At 34.4% G+C, this 14,040-nt stretch overlaps 1 protein-coding gene across 1 annotated transcript in view; it reads right to left on the minus strand.

Moving 5' to 3' along the window:
• Positions 1-3,882: 3,882 nt before the first annotated feature.
• The window catches only part of LOC143256737 (guanine nucleotide-binding protein G(o) subunit alpha), a 93,297-nt gene continuing 83,139 nt past the window's right edge, over positions 3,883-14,040 (minus strand). Inside the window, exons 6-8 of the mRNA XM_076514352.1 lie at positions 11,440-11,569; positions 10,055-10,208; positions 3,883-4,522 (exon numbers count right to left, since the gene is read on the minus strand). Coding sequence (XP_076370467.1) covers positions 4,335-4,522; positions 10,055-10,208; positions 11,440-11,569 — 472 coding nt within the window. The 3' untranslated portion in view covers positions 3,883-4,334. The remainder of the gene's footprint in view (positions 4,523-10,054; positions 10,209-11,439; positions 11,570-14,040) is intronic.

The raw sequence follows: 14,040 nt of genomic DNA on the forward strand, positions 1-14,040 counted from the left end.
AATTATTCATAGACTACAACAGTTTCAACTTATTTCAATCAAATTAAAATGGTTCTGGTTTGTGATGAAATTGCATTGTGAATTTTAAAACGATAAACCATTGGAAAAGCAGTGTATCAAGAGTGTCCACCTCTTAGTTTATCGACTGGCCACTATATTATTGTACAAATTTACAGGACTTGTAAAATAATCTGATCATGTGACGTTTCAGGTGACTGCTTCATTCTCATACATAGTCTGCAAGACAATGAAAAATAAAGAAGCTCTCTCCGACACTTTGTCAAATAGGTTTCTATGACTTGGTACTCGGAAAGTTATCAGCCAGTAGAATTTGAAAGGAAATATGTCTCAAATTAGGATAACTGTATACACCAAACATTGGCGAGTGGTCGAGGAAAAAGACAGTTATTTAGTTTTGTAAAGTGCACCAGACGTTAAACTGTGAATTAATTAACCAATTCCTTCAACAATGGTCAGAAGTTGCCTTCTGTACCCATGTACTATACGAAAGAAATAACAAAACGTGTTATGTGACATCAAACAAATAAGTCAATAAATTGTTTCACTCATATGCAAACATGTAAAAATCGCCTCTGTGTAACGTAGAATAAAATATGGTTAATGGAGAATGGACAAAAGTATGAGATGTTATCTGATGAAATATATTTCACTCTTTTTTTCTTTTTTTTTGACATTAGACCTAGACTTATAATGTACTGATAAACTACATGAGGCACTTAACGTTGTTTGTTTTGTTTCGCGGACCAAAAACAATGTTTTGTGCGTGTTTGTGATGGGAGATCAGTACTTCGATTTCTTTAGAAAGACGGGTAACATGCAGAGTATACGTAAATGTTATTTTGCAACTATATCCACACAACAATTGTGCAATAACTAACATCCAGAGTAAATCTAAGCAATATTGTCGACCATATCCACTCCACGATGCTGTATTTCCAATCCCGTGTATAAGAAGTCTTTTAAGACGACAATGAAACACCTCATTGCTAATGTATTATCCGCAGTTGAAGTCAAAGATCATGAAGATAATTCCAGTCATCTCAATTTGATTGAACGTCTTCGTGATAAACTTGAATATCACATCCATCATCATAATTTTCTGCTGACATCTATCAACTAACTGCAACAATACCTTTCGAGACGAATAAACAGCAACGGAACAAGATGTTTTCATGTAGTCCAGACTATATAATTCACTACAAAAGTGGTCAAACCCGATATTAATCGTCAGTAAAGTGGTCTGTCATTGTACAAACGTAAGTATTATAGATGGATTGGAAAATAGAATAAATGAAGAATATAAAATTAAACAACATATCTTTAGCCACTTTTCACGTTTATTTTTAAGATTAAAATAATTAAAAATAGGTTTCTAAAATATTTTGTATCATGTTTTGTTTTGTTTATTTTAACAGTGTAATAGTAGGTCAGTGACCTAACCGAATTAATTATCTCCTAATGTTTTCAATAACTAAAATGTGAAATACCCTCTTAACAGAAAATTCATTTGGACTGTGCAACATATTTCTCTACAACCAAATGTACACTCAACAACAACAGTAACAAAGTTGTCGGTGGACGAGTTCGTCAGAAGGACCGCAAATGATAAACTTTGTTTTCAAAAAATGTTACGTAAAATCGAACTTTATCACTACATTTGCAGTGGAAATTTCCCATGTTGCTGTTGTACTTTGTATTATGAAGGCGGTCTAATAAATATTTGTTTTAAGGAATTTAACTACTTTAGATATTGTTTGAGTCTTAAAAACAAGAACACAAACATATAATTAGAATTTTTAGTAACTTTTGTTTCGTTTATAACCTCACATATTCTTTCATTTGTTTGTTTCATCTCTTGGTTTTGTAGCTCAGGTAACCGTTCTATAGCGAACACATGTTCATGTTTCAAACTTTCATCAGACCAATGTATTTGATGATGGAATATTCCATAGGATAGAGCTTTTTTCTGTAAACGAAAGTATGCGAGGAAGTTTCTCCATTTTCTTACTCTCCGTGTATACAATAACTCTTTCATTATTACGAATTGTTGCTCTTTCGTTTTTGAAATAACTCTCGGAAATGGAAAAAAGGATTATTTAAAGAGTTTCCATAAGTGATATTATTATTATATAGTATAATCATTAATTGAAACAGCTGGCTTCGATTTTATGGATTAGAAACTTTTAATTAACAGTAAAGATAATGTAAGGCAAAGCTTTTTGCTGATTACTGCTACACTGACATCAAGCTTTGCCTTTTTGTTACAAGTGGGAAATGCTATTCACAAAACACCTAAAACTTTGCTCGTACACAAACGTTTAGGTCTGAACAAAAACGGATGAATTCATGTACATGGAAATTAGCTTTAGCTAAAAATCACAGACCTAAGTGGATAGAGGTAAATGCGATTGAAGAAACGTGGGTCATAACAGCTAAATATATAAGTTAAATCTGGTCGCTACATGGTAGAGAGCGCCAGCTGGGGTTTAATGTCAGCTGTCGACCAAGAAACAAAAAAGCGACTTGTAGACACAACATTTTGTGCTTAAGTGCAAATGTTAGCTAAAGATAATGAAGAATTTAAGACAGCCGTGACTATAGAGGGCTACTGTATTTTGTCACGCTGGTATATTAGTATGACTATATTCAGTGACCTAAGCTTGTGGTTACATTAAGTTCCCCAATTCAATATACTGTTAGGTACAGCCTGTATAAAGAGAAAAAGATTAACGCCTTTTAACACACACATCTTTGAATATAATATTTTATGTCAACAATGAAAATGAATGCTTAACTTAAAGAGCAAGGCTATTGTGGCATTGACAAGGAAGTAAAAGAACGTTGACACTAACCTGTAGTGCTTCACTTAAGACGTAGGTTAAGCTAGTGTTTAAGTACCTTTTTTCTTTTTTGCAGAGAACACGAAACAATTTTCAGTAGTGGAACTTTGCTATGGCTTAAATGTGAAAATTCTATTCGATAAACTGCAGATACTGCATACTCAAAACGAAAACAAAATGTGAGTTACAAGAATTGAAAGGCTGCTGTGTGGCTATACTTGCCTTAAATGATAGTCAGTTTGTTGCCACAAGAGCCGTGGTCCCAGAACATTCCTTTCATCCCAAAGACTTGCATCTTTCGGGTGTACACGGACTACGTTTATTGAAAATATTGCCAGGATGTACTTAAATTAACTCAAGTTACAGTGTTTTTTTTAAGGTACCCCGAGTTAAAAGCGAATGAATATATATTAAATTTAGACAAGGTAAAATGTCACGAAACACAAGAAGTGTATGGGACGAGCTTAATTGCTATACTCACATTGGATGTGAACCACAGAAATTAAAATTGGTAGCGCATTTGTGTGTGTGTATGTGTGAGAAGGAAATAAACATTAGACGTAAAAAATGGTCACATCCAAACTTATTCAGTTATATTACTCAAAACTGATGTATAAATAAGAACATCTCATTCTTACTGATTAATTATTTACGAACAGAAAGTTCCCTTTCCTCCCATGATTTTATTTATTCTAATTTGAATACTTTAGTTTATTATCTGAAGTAGCCAGTTATCAACAAACACGTGTCTAATTACACCAAAGTCGTGGACCAGCGGCTTCTGTATTAAAATTTGTGACATCATTTTGAATATCTGCAGGTCCGTATATCTCTTTCCCTTTTTTTTTTATTTTAAATAGACTCGAGTTCCGTAAAATGAAAAGTGACCACCAGGGTACCTCAGTCTCTACTCATTTCAGTGCAAGGCCATGGTGGCCTCATACTACCAAATAAACGTAAATCACGTGACATTATGTGGCTGTAAACATCTTACAATAAACATTACTACCAGTACGACACATTCACATGTTAGCTTTAATAACGTACAAAAAGACGCACTTCACACTTGGGGCTCTACGTCTGAAGTGATATCTTTTTGTTTCTCAGTCTTTTGCATTATATCAATGAAATTAAAATTATAGAAGCTTCTACATTGCAATTATATCTAATTCGCACAATCATCACAATTTTCACCTTTTTTTTTCACTTTTGTATAAGCATCAATCACCAGCAAAATTATTTAACATGCACTGTACAAACCAACAAGAAAAAAATTACAGGATAGAATACATTGAAACAGAAGGTGACGACACAAGTGTTATACAGAGTGAAACCAAACGTGATTCCCAGGATAAGGAACTCTCGGACCCAGCAACAAGACAGTAGAGACAGACGAAATCTGTGACTGCTCCCTAGGAAGCCTGTTTCTCGTCCAGTTGATATCAACGTCAACGCAGCCAGCCACACAACAGTTTAGTACAACCCACAACCTCGCAGGTTGTTTGCTATGATCACGTCCGTAACAGCATCAAACACAAACTGGATGTTTGTTGTGTCCGTGGCACAAGTCATATGGCAGTATATCTCTTTAGTTGTTGACTTGTTTTTCGCTTCAAACTGTGCTTGAATGTAGGCCGCTGCCTCGCCATACTCTTGTGCTCCTGGAAAGGAAATAAATTAGACGTGAGTTTTGTACAAGAAATGAATGACACACCTAGTAGAACACACAAATAAAGTTGTTGAAAATGAAGAGTGTGAGAAAAGGAAAAAAACTAAATGTTTTAAGATCACACTGTTAACACAATCAATAACACATAATTTGAAAGAAAAATATGTATTGAATGTAAAATGCAGGTATTAAATGCTAATACATTCGTGATATATGAAAATCACAGTTAACCCTAAAAACACAAATAGATCCATCAGTTTCTTAAATGCATGTTTCCAAACCATTTATAGTTTAAAGTAGGTGCCATATTTTATTGGTTACACATGAGTTACATAAAGAAATTAAACGAAACTACCATCATTAAATGAAATCAATCATACAAAATGCTGCTTAGGTATTTGTACAGAAAATGAATGAATTCACCCAGTGGATGTGAAATGGTCTATAATATTCCCAAGATTATCCGCCAGGTGCTTCTCAAAATGGAATACAGCATAAAGCCATATGATGCACATAGCATGTGTGGATAATTGTAAAAAGAACAAGATATGTTTTTTTTGTGTACTTATAATTTATTCTTGTTACGTTGGTGTACGATATTAAGAAAACTCTTCCTTCACTTTCAAAGTACTGCTTAATTTGTTACCCAAGGGGTCGGCGATAAGTTAACGGACTTATAACGTTAAAATCCTGCATCCGAAAGCCTATTATGTAATTTTTACGCTAAAAACAAACAAAACAGTCTTGATTAATTCCTTTTCTCTCAATTCTGTAACAGTTCACGTTTAATTGTGATAATTTATTATTGTTCCATTTATGTGCAATACGGCGATTAGGTTTACTTTGAAAGGGTTTTGTTTTACGCCTGACTGAGTAATTTTAAAAATGTGTTAATCGAGTGAAAACGTAACAAGCTTACAGTTTGAGGAGAAACCGAAATGATGAATTCTGATGCTTTATCGAGAGCTTCAGAGTTTCAATTAAATGATTAATCCTTCACTGCTGCTTATCTCCAGTTGCACTAACGTGACTGAAGTAGTTATGATGACATTTTACCAAATATGTCTTAAAAAACGACGAAAGTGTTCCCAGGTGTCACTGGAATATGTAGTTTAATACGAATGGATACCCATATAATGATGCAAACAACGTTTTCTTATGCTCAGCAAAAACACATAAACTTGCAAAGGGGAAAAAAAAAGAATGCTTACTCTTCATAATTTCGTTCTTAAAATTAAACACATTTCTTAATCTTAAAGCCGAATTTAATTAAGAAATCTCTCTCTTTTTATATTTACCTGTGGATATACCTTGCCTGTAAGACTTATTCACTTCTTAACTTATTTAATGTGTTGCTTTGTATTAAATAAAACCATTACATTGATTTTACTTTCTATGAAAATAAACTAAAATTTGAAAAAAATACAGTTTAAATCACTGTATGTCACACGACATGGTGATCAGTTCTTAAGTGTTATTTTACACATTTATTTGTTTGTTTTGAATTTCGCACAAAGCTACTCGAGGGCTATCTGTGCTAGCCGTCCCTAATTTAGCAGTGTAAGACTAGAGGGAAGGCAGCTAGTCATCACCACCCACCGCCAACTCTTGGGCTACTCTTTTACCAACGAATAGTGGAATTGACCGTCACATTATAACGCTCCTACGGCTGAAATGGCGAGCATGTTTGGCGCGACGGGGATGCGAACCCGCGACCCTCAGATTACGAGTCGCTCGCCTTAACACGCTTGGCCATGCCGGGCCTACATTTATTCATGTAATGAAAAGCTGGATGTAGGCTAAAGGTACTGTACTGGGGTACAGACTGGGAAAGTCCACGGTTTGAGTCGCGATAAGCCACGAAATAAACTCTGCGTTTTCGATTGTGGGAACGCTTTGATTTTGTTTATTTGTCTGTAATACGCGTAAGGCTATCTGCAGTGTTGCCAGCAAGGTTATCAAAAAGCGGTTTCTGGTGTTATAAGTCTTCAGACTAACTACTGAACCACTAGGAGTACATCGATTGTGATATCACATTCCAGTGTTTGGTCAAGATTAGTTTTGTGGACGACGGTATTGTTTCTTATAAAGTGACGTTAAGCTAAAAAATTCTAAATACACTATTTGGTATTTATAAGAAAATTTTATCTGTAATTGAAATGTATGTTCCAAATTTAGATTGTATTTATCTCTTTACGATTTACGTGAAATAGTGAATCATATTAAGATTTTTTTTTATTTATGAAAGTAGCAAACAAATTCATCTTTTAACAGATGAGATCAGTTATGAAAGAAAACTTAACTAGAAAATATACATTACGCGATTGATCTGTTTATCAAATATGGTGTTTGGATTTAAAGAATTTAGCAATTAGAAACTGTAGTACAGTTTTATTTTGTACTAGATAATACAAATTAGATCTACTTTAGGGTTCTGAATAAGGTAAACTTTCATAAACACGATGATGATAGACACACCTTCCTAACAACTTAACGTTAAAAACATTTTTCAGTTTTATATGGGACTGTACAGAATTACATATCTTCTATTATTCTTGTGAACGTACTCTATTTAAACACTTAACTGTGGATGTTTATTAATATTTCTTTTACTGTCTTCTGGTGGCTCACCACTGAGCTTGAGGGTTTAAAAACATTAAAATCCAGAGTTCGATTTTCGCTCTTCATACATCGCGAATAGCCCAATGCATTGCTTTAAACTTAATCACAAAAACCAGTTTTCAAATCATTCATTTTAATGACAAGTATAGCAGAAAACACCTAGTTCGTCTTTTCTTAGTCTTTAATCAGCACGGCTAATAATTATTAAATGTTTTTTGATAATGTCGGGATAATTTTTTATACATTAGTGAAACTGAATTTATTGAAAAGAAAAAACGGATTGTGACGAATCATAACTATTTTTAAAATAAACTTTTAATATAAACGAATAGTGGGATTGAGCGTTGCATAATAATACCCCCACGGCTGAAAGGACGACCAGTTCTGGTGTGACAAGGATTCGAACCTGAGACACGCAGATTAGGAGTCAAATGCCTTAATCACCTGATCCTTCAGTTAGTGACGACGTGACGTCTAGTGAGAGGTATTGTTTCAGCTATAAAATATTGAGTTTAGTATTTTTTCCTTGACAAAATGTTTGGATCGAACAACAATAATGTTATCGCTAACTTAAATATTTAAGACGAATCTTTATCATTTATTGTGAATAATTATTTTTAGTTCTTATTTGCTACAGACAAATTTCTTGAATGATCGCCAATGAAAAAGTATACAGTTGTTAAAAACTTTATTGTTGTTAGCCGCGGCATAACGGCTCTGAGAATTTTTTGTTGTTGTTTTATCAAATAAAAACTTTTATCTTACAGCTCCGTTATCTCTTGACCGATTTAGGGTCTAATTACAGTTTTGGACTCGGGAGATAAAAATCTTTCAATTGATATATTTAACGCCGCCCAAGTGGTTGCTGATAGAGATCCTGATGAGTAATTAGGCGAAACAAGTATATGCGCGCTACAGTTAGTATTGCTGGAGCACAAAAATATAATTGAGGGTTTCCTCTTGTTTTGCTAGGTAACTGCTTTTATGAGATAGTGTGTAACTTTGTTAATGGGGATCAACCACCTGAATTTCATATTTTAACAACACAGTTTTTAAAAATATATAGTAAAGGGTATTACTGTACGGAAAAATATACGTAATTTACCTAAAATAGACCGTAAATATTGTATTATTATTATAACCCAAAATTTGAAGTTTAAAAGGTGAAAGCTACCCTGTTTGTTTATCTGTAAAATTATTAACACGCAAAACATAAACAAAATATGATTATTTTATTACAAATTTGTTGGAAAACTTCTTTGGTACTAAACTACGTATGCTTTTTTCAATCATGCTACAGTTTTCTCCAAATTAACGTAGCTCGACGTTCGTTTATATCCCGTAAGCGTTAGTCAAAATTAGACTGATTTTAGGATTGGATTCCAAGGGTTCGGATTTTTCTAACGTTCATTCACAAAGACCATTAATTTGTTTTTAAAGCTTAGTTTAATAAAGTGTATGTTTGTGTGTTTTCTTATAGCAAAGCCACATCGGGCTATTTGCTGAGCCCAATGAGGGGAATCGATCCCCTGATTTTAGCGTTGTAAATCCGCAGACCTACTGCTGCACTAGCAGTGGGATTTAATAAAATAAATATACGAAAATGGATAACATTTGAAATACTCATCATATTTGAAAGAATATTTACAGTCGTTGATTCAACCATATTACGACACTGGGCAACATGCCCAAACTTAACAACATTTTCCACCTAATTATGGCCTACTTTCTTTCTATCGTGAACTATTAAATTAAGACAAGCAGAAATCACGGTGTTATTGTCCACCTGGGGAATCAAACCCCGAATCAAATCCCAAACCAGTGGACTACTTGTGGGAAAAAACTACGACTAGAGCTTACGTCTTAGGCCTGGCATGGCCAAGCGTGTTAAGGCGTGCGACTCGTAATCTGAAGGTCGCGGGTTCGCATCCCCGTCGCGCCAAACATGCTCACCCTTTCAGCCGTGGGGGCGTTATAATGTGACAGTCAATCCCACTATTCGTTGGTAAAAGAGTAGCCCAAGAGTTGGCGGTGGGTGGTGATGACTAGCTGCCTTCCCTCTAGTCTTACACTGCTAAATTAGGGACGGCTAGCACAGATAGCCCTCGAGTAGCTTTGTGCGAAATTCAAAAACAAACAAACAAGCTTACGTCTTTGATTATCGAACTTTTTAATCTAACAAGTGTCTAATGTTTAGGAGAGCATAATTATCTGTGGGTTTAACTAATTAGTTTATATTAGTCACGTGAGTGTAATTTGACTCATTGGGACCATATCCCTAAGTCACCGACATACTTACTTCAGTTTTAAGTGATTAGAGGGAGTCTCACTCAATTATTTGATACCGAATATGTAAAAAACTAAATAAGTACTATGTGCTGTTTTAACCGAATTAGAATAAATACCTTTCTAAATATTTTACTAATAATCTTGGGCGTAATAGTATCATACAGAAGATACAAATGGGGTGAAAGTAATAGTTTCAAAATTATGTAATACTGTAGTTTCCGGATGGTTCCCGCAAGTTTTGAAGGACGAAGGTTATTGCTGAAGATGATTTTTCTTTTTTAATTTTGTGCAAAGCTACAGAGGAGCTATCTGCGCTAGCTGTCCCTAATTTCTCAGTTTAAGACTAGAGGGAAGGAAGTTAGTCATCATCAACCACCACCAGCTCTTGGGTTACTCTTTTACTAAAGAATAGTGAGATTTACCGTAACATTATGACGCCCCCACGGATGAAATGGCGAGCATGTTTGGTGTGACTGGGATTCGAACCCGCGACCCTCCGATTAGGAGTTGAGCGCCTTAATTCACCTGGCCATGCCGGACCAAGATAATACGTATATGTGTATTGTTTATACTTAATCACATATTTTATATAATAATTTATTCTAATATCTACCTGTGTACTCTGGAAAGCAGATGGTGAGAGGAGATTTCTTTATCTTCTCTTCAAAGAGATCCTTTTTGTTGAGGAAGAGAATAATGGAGGTGTCAGTAAACCACTTGTTGTTACAGATGGAGTCGAAAAGCTTCAAGCTCTCTTGCATACGATTCTTGAAAAGCAAAACACACAAGATTAAGAAAAAGCAAAATTACACGAGGAAAAATATAATTTGAAGAAATAATATAAATGTTTTATTCAGTTCTTGGATTGACAGGGTAGCCTATGATTAACTTTGATCTTTTATATGGAAAATACTTTCACGAATATTACACAGAACATCTATCGTTTATTTTATATAAGGCATTATATCTTTACAGGTCTCGCTGGATCAGAGGTACGTCGTAGAACCTCTAAGGTATTGTTATTGTTTTCGACTGTCTAATGTATTCAGTAAATAAATACGCTCTCATATAATGAAGCGAACTTTGTGATATAAAAAAGTTAATTAATTAAACGCAATAAAAAGGAAAACTGAGGAAAAAAGGCGGTAAGTATACAATACTGTTCAACTTTGTCTTCCATTACCGACTTGGTCCTTTATTCGGGGAGGTAGGGTATTAGTGTAAATTAAGAAAGAATCATACTACGTTCAAAAGACAAAGAAGTGCTATTACGAATTATACATATAATGAATAGGTTCTAATCAAAACAAAATAATTTTGATCTTTCGGAATGCATTGTTGTAAGTTTACAACAGTAATTTAGATGCTAGCTACAAGGTGATAAGTATTAAAATATAGTAAATTCGACCAACACCTTGATTAGTTACACAAGTTATACATGAGAGTAAGCAGTTCAGTTCGTTCAGTGAAGCACTTAGTAAGAACGTATTCAGTGGGAGATTTTGAATACGTTTTGTTTTAATTATTTAGTGAGCTGTTTGTTTATCTAACAAAGATAGTTTTTTTTTAAGTACACCTTTTGCAGTTTGTATTGAAATGCTATATTTAAAAATAGGTTTACGTTTAGTCGCGGAGTTTATGTTCAAATGATTCATCGTGAAATTTGACCTACAACTGTCTACAACTAAAAATAGTCTGTAATAAACGTTAAGGAGGAAATAGTTTTATTATCTTTACACGAACTAAACTTTGCATTATTTTTACAAGATAATTCTAAAGAACCAGATCTGTGATAGAATATGTTAGAGCAGTACTTCAGTGAGCTATATGATTCACTTGTGACAGATATTTCAGCTTTCAGTGATCCACTTACAAAAATACGTTAACAAGAGTTCACGGTCAAAATGTGATTACAAGTAAACTACCATTAAAATGATATTTTCTTTAGTGACGACCTCTACTTAAAACGAGATTAAAATTGCAATAATTCTTACTTACTGTAGTCTCATCCTCGTGAAGCACTTGGTCATACTCACTCATAGCAACGCAAAATATAATAGCCGTTACATCTTCAAAACAATGAATCCATTTCTTTCTTTCTGACCTTTGACCTCCTACGTCAAACAACCTAAGAAAATAATTGGCAAATACCAATTGAAAAACTAGAAAGACAACCCTTATGGGTTAGTCTGCAACAGCCGAGTCTGTCAGGTTGGCTAATTTTTATTTATTTTAAAATCTAGAAAGAAAATAAAAACCAATGAGCATTAAGAGACATATTTTAATTCATCTGAAATTAATAAAACGTTAAGTATCGTGTTACGAATGGCACGAACTTCACGTTCAATAACTTAAAAAAAAAGTGGTAAAGTTTGGTAAATAATAAACAAAAGATAAATAAAAGAGCTTACAGCTAAAGCAGTGTAAAGTTACAAGTCGTTATCACCTGAAATAAACTGTCTGCAGAAAGCTGACTATATTGGGCCGTTAAGCTACAGGGCGAAGGTTGGCTCTTCTCCCTGTAATAGAACTCTTAATCTCGATACTAGCGATCCGGGTTCTAATGCGTGCGATACCATCAAATATTCCGCGCTTTTCAAAGATAAATATGCATTTTAAGAGTAACAGTAGGAGGAAGAGGTCTAGTGTACCTGACCCTCATGGGTATACAAATATGGGTAACCAAACACCTAGAGAGAGAGAGTAACAGTAAATCCTTCAGCGTGAATTACGTATGGTAAGGTGTTATCAACTGGTTGGTATTTCAAATTAGAGAGGCAACAGATAGCTTTTAGCAGTTTTGTCCTAAATACATTAATTTTAGTATTATAGAAAAAAGAACTTCATACTAAATGTACTCTCACCTATTCGTTCCATCATTGTGGCTTAGAATTATGTGGCTCATATTACCATTTTAGTCCTTTGAAAACCATATCTATAAACGTACGTGTACAGTTACATCTTGGCATTAATTCTCTCCTGTAGAAATTCATTTCAACTTGTAAATAAAAACAATTATTTTTTTTAAGAATCTTAAAGAATCAGTTAACTTGTTCGGTTGTTGAATTTCGGGCAAAGCTTTATCAGGTATTCCCGCGCAAGCAGTCCCTAATTTTGCAGTTACTGATTACAGGGAAGGCAGCTAGTGAACATCAGCCATCTCCAACCACCTGTCAGAACGAACAGTAAAATCAGAGCGTTACCTATTAATTCAGCCACAGCCCCAAATTGCTGCGGAAGGTGATTTGTTTGGCAATAAGGGGATACGAAACATGAATCCTCAGAATCACAGTTCGGCATGCTAAATATTGAGAACTTGGCTCTGATAACCAGAAATGGTTAAAAGTCACCAAACCATACAAGTTAGTACTTGCAGCTTTTTGTGGTATGCCAAACATTTATTAGTATTACAAAAATATAAGTCCCCCGCTTATACAGAGGGAAGTCTCCGGATTTACAACGCTAAAATCAGGGGTTTGATTTCCCTCCCCTCGGTGGACTCTACAGATAGCCCGATGTAGTTTTGCTATAAGAGAACGCATCCACACACAAATATAAAACGTCAAATAATTTTTAATTCTGCGTTTTTATCTTACAAACACATAGTATCTATCAACAAACTAGTGCAGGGGCGTTGCTTGCCCATTGGAAGCCCTACGTAGGAATAGTTTTGGAGCTGTTGTCCACTCCTAAAGATACTAATTATAATACTTCTTTAATAAATATACTAATACATTTGTTAAGAATAATATATGCTCTCACACTAACACTACTACTTTGATATCTTTCTTCAAACGAAGAGACTCTGAAGTCATGTTGTAATTTTATTTTCGAATTATTTTTAATGTTAATGCCAGCTTCAAGAAATACAATCTGAGTGATAAAGTGAACCATGTCTTAACCTGTTGTTGAAGACCTTAGATTGATAGAAAGTTAAGACATAAGTTATTAGTTTTACATTCTTTGAGAAACTGAAGATACAATTTCTTATGGTTTAAAGTCAACAGCAGGGCAGCACATAATATCGCGCTTTCTCAAGTAGTGCAGTCAATCAGCACATGCGCACTGCAAATATATTTGACATGAATCTTGCATCTGCAAATTTTAAATATTCGTCTGCAGTTGGATGGCATGTTTTTTAGATCGCTTTCATTGAAATAATTGTTTTCTTCATGTGTGTAAAATACTGAAACAGGCAAACATGAAGAAATGTTTTTGATTTGAGGTTTGGTTTGTTCGAACGCTAAGCTATTGCTTTCTCTTATTGCAGAAGTATCGCCTAGCGACCCGCTGAATCGGTGACAAAATACATGGTAAACGCTGGCCATTTTTTGTTTATTTTTTACTGTTCTGTGGCGTACGTATATTTTTGCAAATTTTGCCCGACGTATACTACTTGATTAGTGTGAATACATCTAAAAACAAAGAGCTATTAATGAATATTTCCTAAATATAAAGTAACTCACTAACTCGCAGTGTGACTTTTTACCATACAGTCAATTAATGCGCTGGCATTTAACTGTTTTTACGTGTTGCTTTTATGTATTACATACAAAAATTAACTTGCACACACACACACACACACATATAGACACAATG

This window comes from Tachypleus tridentatus, chromosome 7 (assembly GCF_004210375.1).
Source record: "Tachypleus tridentatus isolate NWPU-2018 chromosome 7, ASM421037v1, whole genome shotgun sequence".
NCBI classification, from domain to species: Eukaryota; Metazoa; Arthropoda; class Merostomata; order Xiphosura; family Limulidae; genus Tachypleus; species Tachypleus tridentatus.